This window comes from Setaria italica, chromosome V (assembly GCF_000263155.2).
Source record: "Setaria italica strain Yugu1 chromosome V, Setaria_italica_v2.0, whole genome shotgun sequence".
NCBI lineage: Eukaryota > Viridiplantae > Streptophyta > Magnoliopsida > Poales > Poaceae > Setaria > Setaria italica.
Window position 1 is genome coordinate 36,509,725 of NC_028454.1, and position 15,445 is coordinate 36,525,169.

General features: G+C 52.3%; 2 protein-coding genes across 4 annotated transcripts; one reads left to right on the forward strand and one right to left on the reverse strand.

The window, feature by feature from the left end:
• The first annotated feature begins 1,497 nt into the window (after nucleotides 1-1,497).
• LOC101757198 (protein IQ-DOMAIN 14) lies at nucleotides 1,498-4,934 on the forward strand. Of its 3 annotated transcripts, none has more exons than XM_022826515.1 (4): nucleotides 1,498-1,812; nucleotides 2,827-3,125; nucleotides 3,667-3,840; nucleotides 3,958-4,934. In XM_022826515.1, exons 2-4 carry the CDS (start codon nucleotides 2,841-2,843, stop codon nucleotides 4,657-4,659), a joined length of 1,161 nt encoding a protein of 386 aa, XP_022682250.1. In that variant the 5' UTR covers nucleotides 1,498-1,812; nucleotides 2,827-2,840; the 3' UTR covers nucleotides 4,660-4,934. The 3 variants fall into 3 exon arrangements, with proteins under 3 accessions (XP_022682250.1, XP_012701625.1, XP_012701626.1); XM_012846171.2 differs by lacking the exon at nucleotides 1,498-1,812 and adding an exon at nucleotides 1,999-2,502; XM_012846172.2 differs by lacking the exon at nucleotides 1,498-1,812 and adding an exon at nucleotides 1,999-2,321.
• Nucleotides 4,935-6,596: 1,662 nt separating this feature from the next.
• Nucleotides 6,597-9,771, reverse strand: LOC101757589 (probable pectinesterase 53). The gene is made up of 5 exons (XM_004969859.2): nucleotides 9,267-9,771; nucleotides 8,982-9,174; nucleotides 8,666-8,872; nucleotides 7,434-7,669; nucleotides 6,597-6,887 (listed from the first exon to the last, which is right to left on the reverse strand). The coding sequence occupies exons 1-5, from the start codon at nucleotides 9,692-9,694 to the stop codon at nucleotides 6,740-6,742; spliced, it is 1,212 nt and encodes a 403-aa protein (XP_004969916.1). The 5' UTR covers nucleotides 9,695-9,771; the 3' UTR covers nucleotides 6,597-6,739.
• Nucleotides 9,772-15,445: the final 5,674 nt, after the last annotated feature.

The window sequence follows — 15,445 nt, forward strand, 5'->3', positions numbered from 1 at the left end:
TCTCCCTCATGAGCCAAACCAACGCAAAATTCCCACGCGCTCCAAATCCTCTGGGCGGCAAAGTCCAGCACCAAGTCTGCCCTCCTCCTCCTTTCATCTTGCATCTCTTAGGGTTATGTTTCAGCAAACCATCGACGAGCAGCCAAATCCATCCCCAAATCATGCACCCCTGAGGAAGAAATCGGTCACGGGCCGTGCCTAACAATAAATAGGCCTGAACCAAAGAAGCGCCAATCAAAATCCAATCGAGTCGCCGGTGAATCGGCCGCCGCTGTTCCTGTCACCGGCGGTGCTCCAAACTCCGTGCTGTTGACATGGGTGGTGTTCCATGAGCTAGCGGTTCTCCTGAAGCTGCTGGTGCTCCAGGAGGTGGTGGTCTTCCAACCCCTCGTGCTCCAGCCATGGTGTTTTTCCTGCCGTTTGAGGTCATGCTGCAGGTCCATGGTGGCCACCGGCGTTTCAACCATCTCCTAATAGCTCTGAGTGGTATGGTTAATTTATTCTCTATCTATGGATTATAAGGTCAACTGCTTGAGCTGCCTGAAAGTTTTCATTTCGTTGGTGGACCAATGAGCCATTCTGCAATCTCACCAACAGCTGCATATTCTACAGGGATCCCATTACCAACTAGGAATTCTGCTGATGCTGCTGCACAAATGCGATCAAATGAAAAAGAAACAATTGATATTGAGGAAGATGAGAGCGTCTAGCCATTTTCTTGCAGACGATTTGGTTGGCAGTCAAGCCATTTTGTTGTGGTGCTATGGATGAACAGATTGCACATTGCTGATTGCTGAATCAACTGCATGCTACAAAGATTAGTATCTATAGTTTTCTAGTGTTGATCTTTGGGTGTATAGAATGCATGACATGCAACGAGAAATTAAATGTTCTTCTCTATAGAAACTACTCTGGACATCATAAGTTGGGAAGGTAGTATCTAGATGTACATTAATTACCATCTTTCTTCTCCATTTGCACGACATGCAACGAGAAATTAAATGTTCTTCTCTATAGAAACTACTCTGGACATCATAAGTTGGGAAGGTAGTATCTAGATGTACATTAATTACCATCTTTCTTCTCTAGACACCACCCATGGACACCATGGGTTGGCACAGTCCTCACAAGAGTGCACCCCATGTACACCGGCGCACAGGCGCAGCTAAAGCGACGGCAGTGCGCACGGAGGACCAACCGATTACTGTGCGCCACTCTAATCGATTCTCTTCCAGTGCGCGTACCAGTACTACGTGTACCGCCTCTCGAAGGGTTGACCATTCAGGCTTGGAGCTAATCAGCTAGCTAGTCGCCCGGGAGGGACTAGCCCGTGAGGCGTGAGTTGCCTGCCTCGTGGCGCAAGGAAGCGAAATTTATTGGGCCGGCCGCATCAGACGTACTGGCCGCAGCATGACCGGCCGAACCTGCAACCTTTTTTTTTTTTTTTTTTTACTGCCGCTCGTCTCCTCCCGCGGAGACTTTCTCTGCTCTGCGCGTGATCAGGCGGCGATCAGAGATGGGGACACGCCGGCCACCGCGCACGGTATAGAAGGGGGCCGGGGCCGGCGCGGCCAGCAACCACGACCACGGAGCAAGCACGTCCGGAGCCCGGAGCAAGTGGGCGGCTTGCCAGCAGAGCGGATCCTGCTCGCCGCTGCGCGTGTACTTCCAAGGAAAGGCACGATCCCAGTGGGCGCCCGCGAAGCCAGGACCGGCGGATCTTGGCGCCATCGAACCGGCCAGCCGATCTGATCTCCCGGTCCCGGCCGCGCCCAGGCGCCGGCCGGCCGGCCGCCCGTCCGTCCGTTGTAGGTGCGTGTGAACCGTAACCCATCGCGCCTTTCCTTTGCCGGGCACGGCGAGTTAGGAGTTACCGGCTCATCGTCTCCTGAGTCGTTTTTACTCGTGCGGATAGAGCCGGGGGTGACGGGGACGGGGCGTTTGCATGTGCCTTGGCAGGAAGGAGTCGCAACAGTGCGCGGCGCCTGAGCTGGTCGTTTGGAGCTTTGGCTTACGAAATTGTTGGCTTGCGCTCGGCCTCGGAGCCTTGGGCGGGGAGCACGGCCGGAGGGAATCTCTCGTGAGCTGCGGGTGCGCGCGGCTGACTGTGCGGTGCCGAGTGGTGGAGACCCACGCGTCAGTTCCGGCGCCTCGGGCTTCATACTAATCCGCTCTCGCCGGTGCCGCTGGGATCGCTGGGTTTTTTTTACGGTTCGAGGCTGATCCGCGCGCGTGGTTTTCAGCGAAAGCTTAGCCGCTTTCCTCTTCGGGGCTGCGCGACGGCCGCGCGTAAACCTCGCCGGCTTCCTCTACCGGACGCTGTAATTCCCATCCCAGCCGCCTCTTTCGCCGCTGCTTGCCCTGCAACTGCCAAGTTTCGTGCTTTAATCTCGTGGGCTTCCCATGCTCAACGCCGTGCTTGGTTTTTGCTTCCTCCCTGGAGATTCCACCGTCCAATTCGCCCGTTTTCTGACCTCGTGGCTTTGCCTACGGAACGAAAAGGTTGTACAGTGTTTCTTGCTCCAGGCTTCTCCTTTGGCTGTTTGCCTGTTTCAAAAGCTCTCTTTCTCTCAGTTTGGAGGCACAGATCGTTGTGTCATTCGCATCCAATGTTTGCGGCTTCCTTCGCCTGCTGAGATTTCTCGTCCCGGTGTAGTTTATCTTTTAACACCCAAAAGCACATTTGCAACGCTTGGTTTCCTCTTTGATTGCTCATCTTCCTCTGTTTGAGGAACTCGCCTGTTGGTCTCCATTTTATGCAATGTAATGTAACGCTTGCACCATTCCTTCCGTTGACCGATTTGTTGCTCGCGTTCTTCTGCGCAGAGGATTGCGGCAGCATGAGGCGCGTCATGAGATGGCTCAAGCATCTACTGACGGGCAGGAAGGAAGAGCACAAAGGACTCGAGGCGAACCATGCCGCTAGCGATTGGAGCGACGGGGCGGAGCAGAAGAAGAGGTGGAGCTTCGCGAAGCGTAGGAAGAGCGGAGCTGACGGCGGCGCGCGTCAGCCTGCCGTAGCAGCTGCCACAGCCGAGTCACGACTGGTGAGGCTAGAGGAGGATGTGAGGGCTACAGAGGAGAAGGCCGCCGTCGTGATCCAGAAAACCTTCAGAGGCTACCTGGTATGATCGCTATCAGTGCCCATCTTTTCTTCTCATTCTGATCTGCTCCTAGTTTCTTGTTCACTCATGCAGTAGAAACTGTAGAAGTTTTCTTTTGAAAAAAATAAAAAACATGCAGTCTAGAAGTTTCTTTCTTTGCAACGATGGAGATTCTTTCCTGCAGTTTTTTTTTTTGCTTAATTCTTCATCCTCCTTGTTTGTTACTGCTTGGATAGGTGGACTAGACTGTTGTTGCATATGATGTCACTTCTGCTCCTACACCCTTTTTCTTTTTCCACGATGCACAGTCATTTGTTAACACTTGCACTGTCGGTACTATACAAAATCTGCACGTTGATCAGTCCCGAGATTGTTTACTCTGTTACTCTGCGTCGGCGATGACTTCTGTGTACTATCAAGTATTGAAGTTTCTGTTTGGCGGCAGAGCAGTTGAGTATTACGTAGCCTGACATAAGCGCCCATTACCTAACCGGAATTGTTTAACACTAGCAGTTTTTTTCTGGAGCAAAGTCTGACATTGGGTCTGAATCCATCGTGTCAGGCTAGGAGAGCGCTTCGAGCGCTCCGGTCGCTCGTCAAGATCCAGGCGCTGGTGCGGGGCTACCTGGTGAGGAAGCAGGCGGCCATGACGCTGCACAGATTGCAGACGCTCATGCGGCTGCAGGCTGACTCCATCGCCGTCAAGAATGCTTCGTACCGGAAATCCGTGGAACAAGTAATCAAGATGTCTCGCTTTGCTTTGCGGCATCACTGACGATTTTTGTGTCAATGAAGTTGCATGGCTTGGAACCTGGAATTTTGATTGGTTTGTATGCTCCGTTTTGTCATGCAGGAGAGGATCTTCGCTCAGGAAGTCCGGATGAAGCCGCCGTCGACGCCGGCCCACCGGCGGAGGCTGTCCGACAGCACGGAATCCAACTACGAGCGCAGCCCGCGGATCGTGGAGATGGACACGTGCCACCTCCGCTCCCGATCCTCCCGGATGACCAGCCGGTACAACCCGGACCACCCGTCCGAGTACTCCCGCCTCGCGGCGCCGACGCCGTCGTGCTCGCCGCTGCCCGGCGGCAAGCAGCAGCCGGCGCGGCTCTCATTCGGACGGAGCGCCGGCCACGAGCGCGACCCCCGGGGCTCCAAGACGGCGCAGAACACGACCCGGTTCGCGCCGTCCCACGACTCCTCGCCCGCCAATAGCGTCGAGCACAGCCTGGCCAGCAGCCGCACGCCGCTGCGCGCCTCGCAGCGGGACCGGGACGCGCTCGTCAGCCCGCGGTACATGGCCGGCACCGCGTCCTCCGCTGCGCGGACGCGGTGCCACAGCGCGCCCAGGCAGCGGCTGACGACGCTGCCGCCGGCCGAGGCGCCGGGGGCGAGCGTGGCGGCACGGGCCGGGACGTCGAGGAGGCCGTGCTCGCATGCGCGCGGCGGCGGGCTCTGCTCGCAGTGCTCGGACGCGGCCCGGACGCCCGACTGCTCCGTGATCAGCGTCAGCGATGAGGTGGCCAGAGACTACTACCTGGACAGCTTCTGGTGATCACACGATCGACGTGATGCAAAGCTGCTGTTTGTGTTCAGATTGTAGTCAAGTTTATCCAGATTTGTACATAGTTCTAGTAGATGATAAAGCATCTAGCAGGCCAACACGGATCGGGAAGGAGGAACGAAGTTTTTCTTCTTGTGCAAAGTTTTTTTTTTTTTCATAATCTCCTGAAGAAAAAGAGAACACGAGACATGAACTGTATAGTGGCTAACTAGTTGCCAGCGCCCAGAGTTTTAAAGGAAATTTACTGTGGCTAATTAGTGGTTTTACTGTTTGCTTTGCGTGTTGAAGTGTTGCCATGTGAAGGATGAAGATAACGGCCATTGTCAGACAGTGGTACCGGCAATCTAGTTATTGAGGTGCAGTGCATGCGCATCTGCTTATGTTGACCCGTACGGAGAGGCCTGTGACACGGGGTGGTCGTGCTTTGGTTCAAATGTTAGGACACTTGAAACTGAGACATAGCCCTGTGTAATACTTGGAGGGTGGAGCAGGAGTGCAGGACTGCATAGCCCTGTGTAGTACTTGGAGGGTGGAAGACTAAAACTGAAACATATCCTGATATCCATGCTGTAGCCTGTAAGCCTGAAAGTGAAAGTTCATGCTCATCCAAGCTGAGGCTAGTTCACTGAATCACTGGTGTGCCGCTATGCCTGTATTTTCTCCAGAAACCACAGTTATAGTTCCACTAACTACTCTGCTCTGCATTTGCTTGGTTTTCTACCTAGCCATCGTTTTCTATCTTTTTGTAAAATTGCAGTAGCATTCGAGTACTAAACCTGGAAGGATGGTTGTAGCATCTAGTCATCTACCATTGGCCACTCGCATAATGAAATAGCGATGGAGTCAGTGCAACTCTGCAGCTTGCTTCATTTCCGAAGCTTGATGCTATGCTCATTGCGGTGGATGCTGGAGCAAGGATTTGTTCTTGCTCGAACAGGGTACGGCGTGGGCTCTCTCTGCCACTGAAGAACCCAACTGCCCAAAGCTTGAAAACATTATGGAGAAAAGGGCAGTGTGACAAAATGTATACACTCTACAGCTAGGGAGAAAAAGTAGTACTAAATATATTATCACGAGGCGTTTCCCCAGCTGTGGAGCTTCGAATAGTTTATACTCCATCCATTCTAAATTTTAGGTTGTTTTGGCTTTTTTATTCCAAAGCTGAACGGAGGGAGTAGCAAGGATGTAAGATCATCTTTTTTTTGAAAGATCAGTAAGATTTCTTCTCTTTAAACTGTCAATGCTAACTGCTAAGAATGAGTTGCATGCGACCTCCGTGAATTCTGACTGCACCAGATGATTAGGTCCTTCAAATTAAGTTCGCTTTTATGGTTTTGTTTGTTTTCGGCCAGAGATCCAATCGAGATCTAAATTTTCAAGTAGGAACGACTAAATTGCATTCACGAGCTAAGTGGTCACGGGTCCATTAGCGCAGAAGAAACATGGAAAAAACCGTGCCCATCCGCCTGCTCTCTCTCCCATCCTCTCCCTTCGTTCTTAATCGCTGTAATTTTTTTGCCAGATCTTGGAGAAAAGGACGTGCTCTATTTCTACGGTATATGTCAGTTGCCAGGATGGGCCGAAAAGCACGAGTACGGGCTCAAAATACGTGGGTTGTCGCGGCTCGCGAGGCCGAAATGTGCCCTTTTCTCGCGATGACCATGGGTGTATGAACCACGTGCCTTTTCTTGATGATTTTGCCGTGGCTCCTATTTTCGTCTGATTGATCAAATTTAAATTTGACCACAATTTTTTTTATTTTTTGAGTTTTAATATGTAAAGATGACATTCGCATCAACAGCACTATCCTAGTTCCACTACTCCACCAGTTTATGCTGATCTGCATCTTATATGTTCCTTAATGTTGTCACCATTATGTGTTTTTCCTTGCTAGTTCTGAACAAATAGCTGAAGAATTGTTTAAGATGACGAATTCTGTTTCGCAAAAAGAAAAAAAGATGACGAATTCTGGACTTGTCGAGTTGATGAATGGCAGGTAAATAATCTGTATACTTTCTTCCTCTCTTTCTTTACATGGTGTTGCGTGCCGTGAGCTACAGCGAAACTAGGATTACAGCCTGACCCACTCGGTCCCATCGATGAAGCTCAACGAGATGAACGGCTTGGCCTCGTCGTCGGTGAGCTCGCGCGACCACGCCACCCGGCCGGCGTAGCTCGCGCCCGGGCCCGTGCACTTGTACTGCCCATAGAACACCGTCCTGCAGCAACAACGAACACGGAGATGTTATAATTCCAAACATTTACATACGAGCCGAGTTTTTGATCGGCCAAGAAAAGTTCTGATCCGAGAACGCCATTGCCGTTTGGTTCTTGCGATCATAGGCCTCTGCTTTTTGCCCGTGTGGCTGTGGCGCCTGCGGGCAGTGGGAATCGAATCTAGAAAGCCGCAACGATCGCGACGAGATCCGGAGGGCCGGCCGGCCACCCGTGCGATCGGATGATTCGGCCAGAATGGGAGCAGGTGAGTGCCTCCTTTGTCTGTACACAGCTTTATTCGATACCTACAGGTTACACCGCTACAGCAGGGCGTCTATATACGTGCAAAATAGTTGTTTGCTTCCCATTCCCATGCCGCAAAGCACCAAAAGCCATAGCGTCCGCAAGATGAGATTGCCCAAAGGCGTCGAAACATGGCGTGGCCGTTGAGCACTACCCGGCGAGCATGCCCCCGTCCGCTAGCCCCAGACGGCAATGGCATCGGCACGCGTGGGACTGTTAGCGGCAAAGGAAGGAGGAGGGCTTACAGCTCGCGGTTGGGGTCGCCCCAGTTGTACCACCCGCGCGGGATGATGATGTTGTCCATATAGGTGTAGGCGAAGACGACGCGGGAGAAGGTGCCCCAGGCGCGACCCAGGTAGAGCGCCCCCGACCCCGTCACCCGGCAGTTGACGAACGAGAACCCCGTGTCCTCCAGCATGCTCTGCCGGTTCTGCGCCGTCAGCGCCCCGTAGTCCCGCGCGATCGCGTGCACGTGGCAGTCCTGCACCAACATCCAGATCGTCACCCGTTAATCCTCACTTGAATGAATTTACTAGCACATTGAACAAACAGGTCGGTGCTAATCCGAACGGGCAGCTTGCAGTTCTGCGCTGACAGGTTCAGTATAGTAGGGCGCAGGGGTTTCTGTTTCTCTGTGCGGTGATGCAGGCACCAGAGCCCGCAGCACGTCGCTGTCGCTCACGTCGCCCGCCCCGTGGGTGTAGTAGGGCCGCCGGGCGGTGGGCGGTGGCGACTTGCGAGGTCGGGGGCGCAGCGCAAGCGGACACCAGCGAGAGGCCGCCGCGGGCAGGAGAGGTGCTTGATGACCGATTGACGACGGCGACCGCCATCTGCCGCCACGGAACAAAAGACTAGTCCTGTGCGCTGGAGTTTTTGCCGGGCCAATCGTGCACAGTTTGCTAGTGTCTGGTGTGTTGACTGTTGAGTCGTTGGCAGTGGATGGATGCATTGGCCGCTGCACGTTAGGGAAGCTGCAAATGTGTATCTAGACGGTTTGGGTTAAAAACGGGAGCTTGTAATTAAGCCAGAACTTAGTACGGTCTGGTCAGTACAGACCAAACCCTGGGTCTGGGTGTTCTGTTTTGTCCCGTGCGAATGATTGCGTCAGTCTACTATAAACCCCCCGAGTGTCAAGGCGCACGAAAAGGCTCTAATTAAACTGGCCCGTGCCTCTAGTGGTACTTCTTCCAGCCTTGAGTGCGCCGTGGAAGTTTGGGATCACATGTGCACAGCTATTTCTGAAAAACGTCAATCTACTTTCGTTTTCGTGGAAGCTTTACACTAGCATTTGGAGCCTCTGCTCTGTGTTGAGCTGGCGCAATTCTACCAACCTTTTCTGGCTGGCAACGTAGGCTGTGGGTTAAACCGCCTGAAATCCTGATTTGCACACCAGTAGCGGAGAAAGGACGCGCCCTCTGCGTAAATGTAGCAACGTTTTGCACAGAGACCACCGTTGAGGAAGAGAACGGCGGCGTACCTCGTACAGCGAGAGCGCGTTGCCGAAGATGAAGTCCACGGACCCTTCGATGTAGCACTCCTTGTAGTAGTGCCGGCCGGAGTGGTCATACAGCGTGTCCTGCGCGCCCAGGAACTTGCACCCCACGAACGCCGCGTTGTCCGCCGACACCCGCAGCGCCACCGCCTGCTTCCCCGTCGCGCCCGGCTTCGGCACCGGCGACGTGTTCTGCGTACCATTCCGTGTCAGCGAGAAATCCGGCATGCCACGGTGCGGCAGAGTGTGCAGGTTGCATAGGACAAGCAGGCGCCGCAACGGCCAACGGGGCGGTAGTTACCTTGAAAGTGATGTTCCTGGCGAGGAAGTACTGCGCGTTCACGGCGAACGTCGCCGAGTTGAACGTGCCGAGGGGCCGCCCCTTGGGCCCCGTCGGCGAGTCCGCGGTGTCGCCCCACTGCACGATCGTGCTGTCTGCGCCGGCGCCCTCCAGCGTGATGAACGCGCGCATCGCCGAGATGGTCACCTTCTCCCTGCGATCAGGCGGTGCATGCACGATCATCACCAGAGCTCACAGGGTCGGTCAGTGTGCACACAACGCTACCAGCGGGCCGGGCGCGCGTACGTGTAGGTGCCGGCGTTGACCCTGATGACGACGCGGACGAGATTGATGGCCGGGAGCGAGTCGATGGCGGCCTGGATGGTCGTGAAGTCGCCGAACGCCGGGTTCTTGTCGACGACGAGCGAGTAGGACGGGAAGGCGCGGGCGAGCGCGTGCTGGAACGTGCTGTGCCGGAGCGCCCCCATGTACCGCACCCACTCCATGAACTGCCGCTCGATCATCTCCGCCCGCGTCGCGTTCGCCGGGAACGGCGCCGCCGAGCCGCCGCCGCCGCGCCCCGGCCGCATCCCGCGCGAGTGCCCGGCCACTCCGCACGGCGGCGCGAGGAGCGCCACGACCGCCACGGCAATGCAGGCCAAGAATCGCGCGCGTGGCATGGGCATTGCGGTGCCGTGATGGCAACGCCGCCGCGCGCCGTTACCCACGGCCATCCCGGCCTTCGCGGAGAGTGGGGAAGCTGGAGGGGCGGCGTGGCAGGTCTGGTGAGGCGGGGGGAGGCCGAAAGGGTTGTGGGGAGAATTTAAGGAGGGGAGATACGATCGATCACGGGAAAGAAGAGAACAGAAATGGAATGGAGGACTGGCGCAAGTCGAGCAAAGTCACGAGCTGCGGTTGCGAAGAGCGGTTGGTACGCCGGTGTGGCCCGTGGCGCGTGGCGCCGCGCGCCGCCGAAGCGCAGGGCGTACGCGCCATGCATGTGTTGGGTCTCAGTTCCTCGTGCCGTTGGCGTCTAGGGCCGAGCCCGGCCTTCCAGGTGATGGCGACTTCTGCGCGCAGAGCGAGGGCACGAGAATTTAGCTAGTCCTCTGACAGGAATTTTCTTGGAGAGATCAGATAAGGTCCTCTTTGGGATTTGGTGCATGTTCGCGTTTCATTCTGATTTGTTAATCATTTTGTGGGTATTTGTGTGTGTGCTTTAGTTGGAATAGCACACTTTTTAAAATCTCTTCTCATTTCGTTGGTTCGTACTGCATGCGTGGTGGGGGGGAGGATATATGCAAATGGCAAAATGCAGCAGCTCCACATTTTGGTTGTTTTGAGACAAATGTAAGGTCATTTGTTATACTTAGAAATATAGTATCAAGAAGTACACAAATTGTAACCTAACCTCATCCAGAAGTAACAGTACTTCTTAAAATTATAATCATGTGATACGTTTTCACGGATAGTAGAAAAACTGAACAAATTATAAAGAAACGGATTCAATTTGTCCCAGGAAATCTCGCATGTCAAATGAGACAATGCAGTTTGTCCTGAAAAATGAAAAGGACATTTTGTGTGATGTAAATGATTTGTGTCTGTGAGCAAGTTATCTCATCATAACTGCTAATATTTATTATGGGGGGAAACTACTTGAAGTTTATATGCCGGTCCATCAATATTTTGCTGGGATTGCCTTTTCAAATATGTGGATTATGTTTCTTTCTCAATAAAAATTAGTCACGTTTTCTTACATTGCATCTACGTAAAATTAATCAGAGGCCTGAAATGAAGGAAATAATAATCGGTTGACTCAAATATGAAAACAAATAAATCAATATGACAATTTGATAATTACTTTGGCAAATATTATTTGCACTATCAATATTTATAGCCTAAGTCTTTCCAAAAAAAATCTATAGGTTAAGAGCATCCCTAGCAGATCCCTTTCCTAATATCTTATAGACCATCTCCGCGTACAGGTGGTTGGTGTTGCAACAATAATTTTACAATAACCTTATCCCCTCAATAATTCCCTTATCGTATGGGACATACCCATCTGCAATTCGCTCTTCCCCCCTCTTTATTCTTCCTCCCTACGACGAGGGAAAAAACAGAAAAATAAGTGCACCATATGCCTTTTTAGAAAATGAATATCTTATGTCCTGTCTGGATCCATCAACTAAAGCTTAGCTAGCTAAATTTAGTTGATTTGGATCAAACATGTCAGCTAAAACTCCTCCCGGCTAAAAAATCCTTTAGCTGGTTCCACCTAGCTAAACCAACTAAAACTGTTCAAAGACCAAAATACCCATATGAGTTCGGAGAAATTACCCACTATCACAGAAGCATTAACTTTCACTCCTCTCGATCCAGTTTTTCTGCAAGCCACCCCCTCCACCACGCCACACCCGTCAGACTTCCTGATCCCCTCTTCTTCTCCGCTCTGCCCATCCCTCACCTGCCATCGCGCCACCCCATCCCACCTCCACTGCCAATAGATCTCTGCCTGCGCAAGATGGTTTGCCCAGAGGATGTCGTTGTCGATGACGTCTCATTTTGGGAAGCCGCGCACTTCGATCGGACTTAGATGGCGTCAACAGTACCCAGACAGGCATCCCCATTAGAGGTCGCGGCGGCCGTGGCCATGTGCCGGCCGTGGCGCCCCAGCTGGTGGTGGCGCTAGTGCCGGCCATGTCTCCAGTGCCGGTCATGGTGACAGTGCGGCGCCGCCCCATCCTCTTGCAGTGCACCTTATTGGGCTCCTTGACCGATCAGCCAAACTTCAAGTGCCGCTGGTGGGCATGGCCATTCATGCTGCAACTTTAGAGTCTTATGGTGCCTCACCGGAAGAAGAAGACAATGTCGAAGAGGTTGTTGGCCATGGAAATCAGGTGAGAAAGTGGATCGAAACTTAAGTTGCAGTGTATGTGGTTGATAGATTGTTAGTGTGTTAATTGTCAATTGCTTCTGTTTGACAAATGCTAGTGCCTCACAAATGAATGGGTTATGAGAACCCTTGAGAATCCAACATCTTTCATTTGAGAAAGTGCTCTTGGAGATATGGACTTTGACATGTGCGATCAAGATGAAAACTTTGTGCCAATGGCATCGTCCTCTTCATCTCAACCAAGAGGGGTCTACAATCATCAAGGTGATGAAGATGGAAACATGAACACTTTTTGTGACCAACTTGCCGATGCTTTGTTTGCCATGAGGGAGTGAGTGTGATAGGATATTTGTATGCACTTTGGATATATTAAAATTTGTTTGAATTTGCATGAACTATGAACGTTTGCATTTTTTCCCTTTGAAAGAACGCTATCTATTTTCCCTGTACTCTGTGCGACAAACTACAGAGCAACAAGACTTCTAGTGATCAACAGAGTAGCGCCAATAGCGATAAACAGAGTAACGCCAACAGGAAACGGAGCAGAGGTAAAGAGACCTTTGGCGCTGAAACACAAACAGAACAGGTCGCGTTGGCGTCAAAGATGGTTGAGATAAATGTGTAATTAATGAAGGGTAGCATGATCATTTACTTTCAACAACTAGCATTTAGCTAGGATCCAAAACACCCCCAAACTAAATTTGAGCTAGCTAAAGAAAAATTATTAAATTTTAACTTATTAGCTAACTAAAGTTTAGTTGGGTGGATCCAAACAGGACCTTGAGAGCATCATTTTGCCCCATTAATCCCCTTTGGAACCTGAGCGTCACCGCCGAAACTCTGGCGACTCAAGCAGATGCCACCGGAGAACCATCAGCACGTTTGGTTTGGAGATCGACTTCGTCCGGCACAGGTTGGTCCGTCATGCGCTCGCCCAGTGTTTTTCTAGGAAGGGACTCATCGTCTATATTTGCTTTGTTGTTGGCTTGTGAGAGTGCTACGCGGAAACATATCCATGACACACGACTTGAATCCGCTACTCAAACCAAATGACTCGATTAGCTTAGGATGCAGGATCGGATGATTCCTGACCGGATGCATGATCTTGCAAACCAAACACGCTGCAATGCCTGAATGCCTGATTGCCTGCACTCTTCAAGAGCTATACTTCTTCCATGACCTCCGTAAACATTCCCACCTTTTCCAAGATGCGCATGCCTACATGCACTCTCTAGAACCTCTCTGTATGAATTGAAAGTTTAGGTGGATACACACATGCAGAATTTCAACTGTAGCTCCCTTGTAAATTGTAATGCGTCCAGCGCGCCGATCTGTCGCACTGTTCGTTTCGTCGCCGCCGGCGGCGGCCGCGGCCCGTGACCGCGACCCCGTGAGCCCTCTCCGGGGTAAACACCGAATGTTGCGGCATCCGGGGAAACGCAGGCAGGCGGCCAGGCCTGCTTTGGGCAGCGATGCCGCGGCGGCTGCTTTTGCGATCACGGCCGCTGTATCGGCCAAGCGCGGTCTGGCTTTACAGGTTGTGGCCGAGGCCTGGGACAAGAGGACAACGGCGACGCGTGTCGGCGCCCACACGCCGCGTGTGTTCTTTACTACTAGGAAGTAGCCTACCAACGTCCAAGGCACGGTGCTCGACCATGCAGCCGCGATCAAAGTTCTCTGGACTGGGCAGACGACACTCCGTCGTGTCAAGCATGCACGATCAGATATTTGCGTGCACATTGATGGCAGTCTGGCTGTGCTACAGCTCGAATTTGAGCTCCCCCTTGCTGCTTCAATTCTTCGCCCACCAAACGTACCTGATCGTTCAGTTATAGCAGGTTTAATGTAATAATGTGGGGTTTGATTTGCCACCACCACCAGCATTTCTTCGTGATCCGTACCTTTTTGAGTTGGCCGGTGGTTTGGATCTCTGAGTGGAGAAGTTCCGCTCTCTCTTTTCTTAAGCACTTGCTAAGCATCGGTCTCATCTTCTTGCCTTACGTAATTGCATTGCTTTGCGAAAAGACTAGGACAGTCTCCGTCCATTCGTGACGCAGTGGACCTTCCCAATCGCAGCCACGAGTTTGTGGTGGTGGTGATGGCGACAGCCGACAGGGTGCTCGTACAGCATCAGGATCACTGCGGTCCACCAGAGGAGCAAAGGGATGTTAGATCACCAGCTTTGGCAGCTTGCATGCAATCGCTCCCGTTGCGGTAAGAGTCTAGAAGCGAGCGATCAGCGGTGGATTCGGTGGGGGTGCCGATCGGCCGGTCGCGTGCTTCCTCTCGCGTCAGCGATCAGCCCGATCGAGATGATCATTAGTGTAATCAAAGCCGCCGGCCGGACCCCCCGTCATCTACCAACCTCTTGTGTCAGTTTGCGGCGCTGGGTTCGCGCATTGAGTGGGTGGTGGACTGGTGGTGGAGGTGGTACGCGAGGGGCAAAGGCAGCAGCCATCATGGCGATGAGGTTTGCAAGCAATTCAGTGCAACGTCGGCCGGTTGCTGTTTGAATACTAGCGTTTGGCGATGAGGTTTGCAAGCAATTCAGTGTAACGTCAGCCGGTTGCGGTTTATAATAGCGTTTGCGTGACAGGGAGAGTGCTGAAACCGATGGCTCCAGTCTCCAGCAAAGGAGCCGTACGCAAATGCTGATCGATGAATGATGAATGGCGTTTAATCTTTTTGTTCCCTTTCGTTTCCATAGTTTACGTTTGCCAGCCGGGCCACATGATCGGATGGGTGAACAAGCAAATTTGGAAATGCTAGACCTTGGTGCACAAACCGAACACATGAAAAGACTTGGACCTCTCCTTGGTAGTATCTCGCAAAAGTCGCCATATAGGATCATCAGGTCATCTCTTTGATGTTTTTTTTTCACAAATCACAACAATCAGACAATCTGATGCCACTTTTAATCTCTGAATGCTGCAATCTTCAGCAAGACCTAATGCTCCATTACCTGCCATCGCATCTAACAAACTCTCAGAATCAGGATCAGTGACCATAAATAACCATAGGGCACTCGATGCAACAAAATGTCCATTAGCATCACGGCAAGGGGGCTTCTATATGGCTTGTGGAAGCCAGGTAAGCCTCATGGCTTTAAAGCCCATCAAGCTAAAATTGAAATTTAATGTCAACATTTTAGCATAGTAGATTCAACATTTTAAAAAAATTAGATCAACATTTAAAAATAATAGATTCAACATTTTCTGAAGCATGTATCAACATTTTGTAGAAAGTTATTGTGCTCAACATTTTTCGTAGCTTATTTCAACATATGAAAAGAACGAATTCAACATTTTACAAAATAAAGTTCAACATTTTTGAGATCCTATTTTTTCTTCTTCTTCCTCGAAGTCGGCAACTGTAGAGGCGGTGCGTGGTGGAGCACGGAGCCGCGGCAGACGGGTGGCATGCGGGCCGGCGACAGTGCGGGTCCGGCGCGCCCGCGAGGCCAGCGATCGGTGACGAGTGCAGGGGCGGCGGGTCTGGGGGCGCCGAGGGCGTACTCGGGCCGGCGGCAAGCTGCGGGGGCAGCGATGGCGTGGCCGGAGGCGGCGGCGTCTATAGGGGCAGGACTGTAGGA

Excerpts from the sequence above, each read along its gene's own strand:
- LOC101757589 (XM_004969859.2), bottom strand. The coding sequence starts at position 9,694 with ATGGCCGTGGGTAACGGCGCGCGGCGGCGTTGCCATCACGGCACCGCA. Across the intron at positions 8,873-8,981 it reads CCAGGAACATCACTTTCAAG|AACACGTCGCCGGTGCCGAA; the intron begins GTAACTACCGCC and ends AATGGTACGCAG. Across the intron at positions 7,670-8,665 it reads ACGCGCTCTCGCTGTACGAG|GACTGCCACGTGCACGCGAT; the intron begins GTACGCCGCCGT and ends ATGTTGGTGCAG.
- LOC101757198 (XM_022826515.1), top strand. The coding sequence starts at position 2,841 with ATGAGGCGCGTCATGAGATGGCTCAAGCATCTACTGACGGGCAGGAAG. Across the intron at positions 3,126-3,666 it reads AAACCTTCAGAGGCTACCTG|GCTAGGAGAGCGCTTCGAGC; the intron begins GTATGATCGCTA and ends CCATCGTGTCAG. Across the intron at positions 3,841-3,957 it reads ACCGGAAATCCGTGGAACAA|GAGAGGATCTTCGCTCAGGA; the intron begins GTAATCAAGATG and ends TTTGTCATGCAG.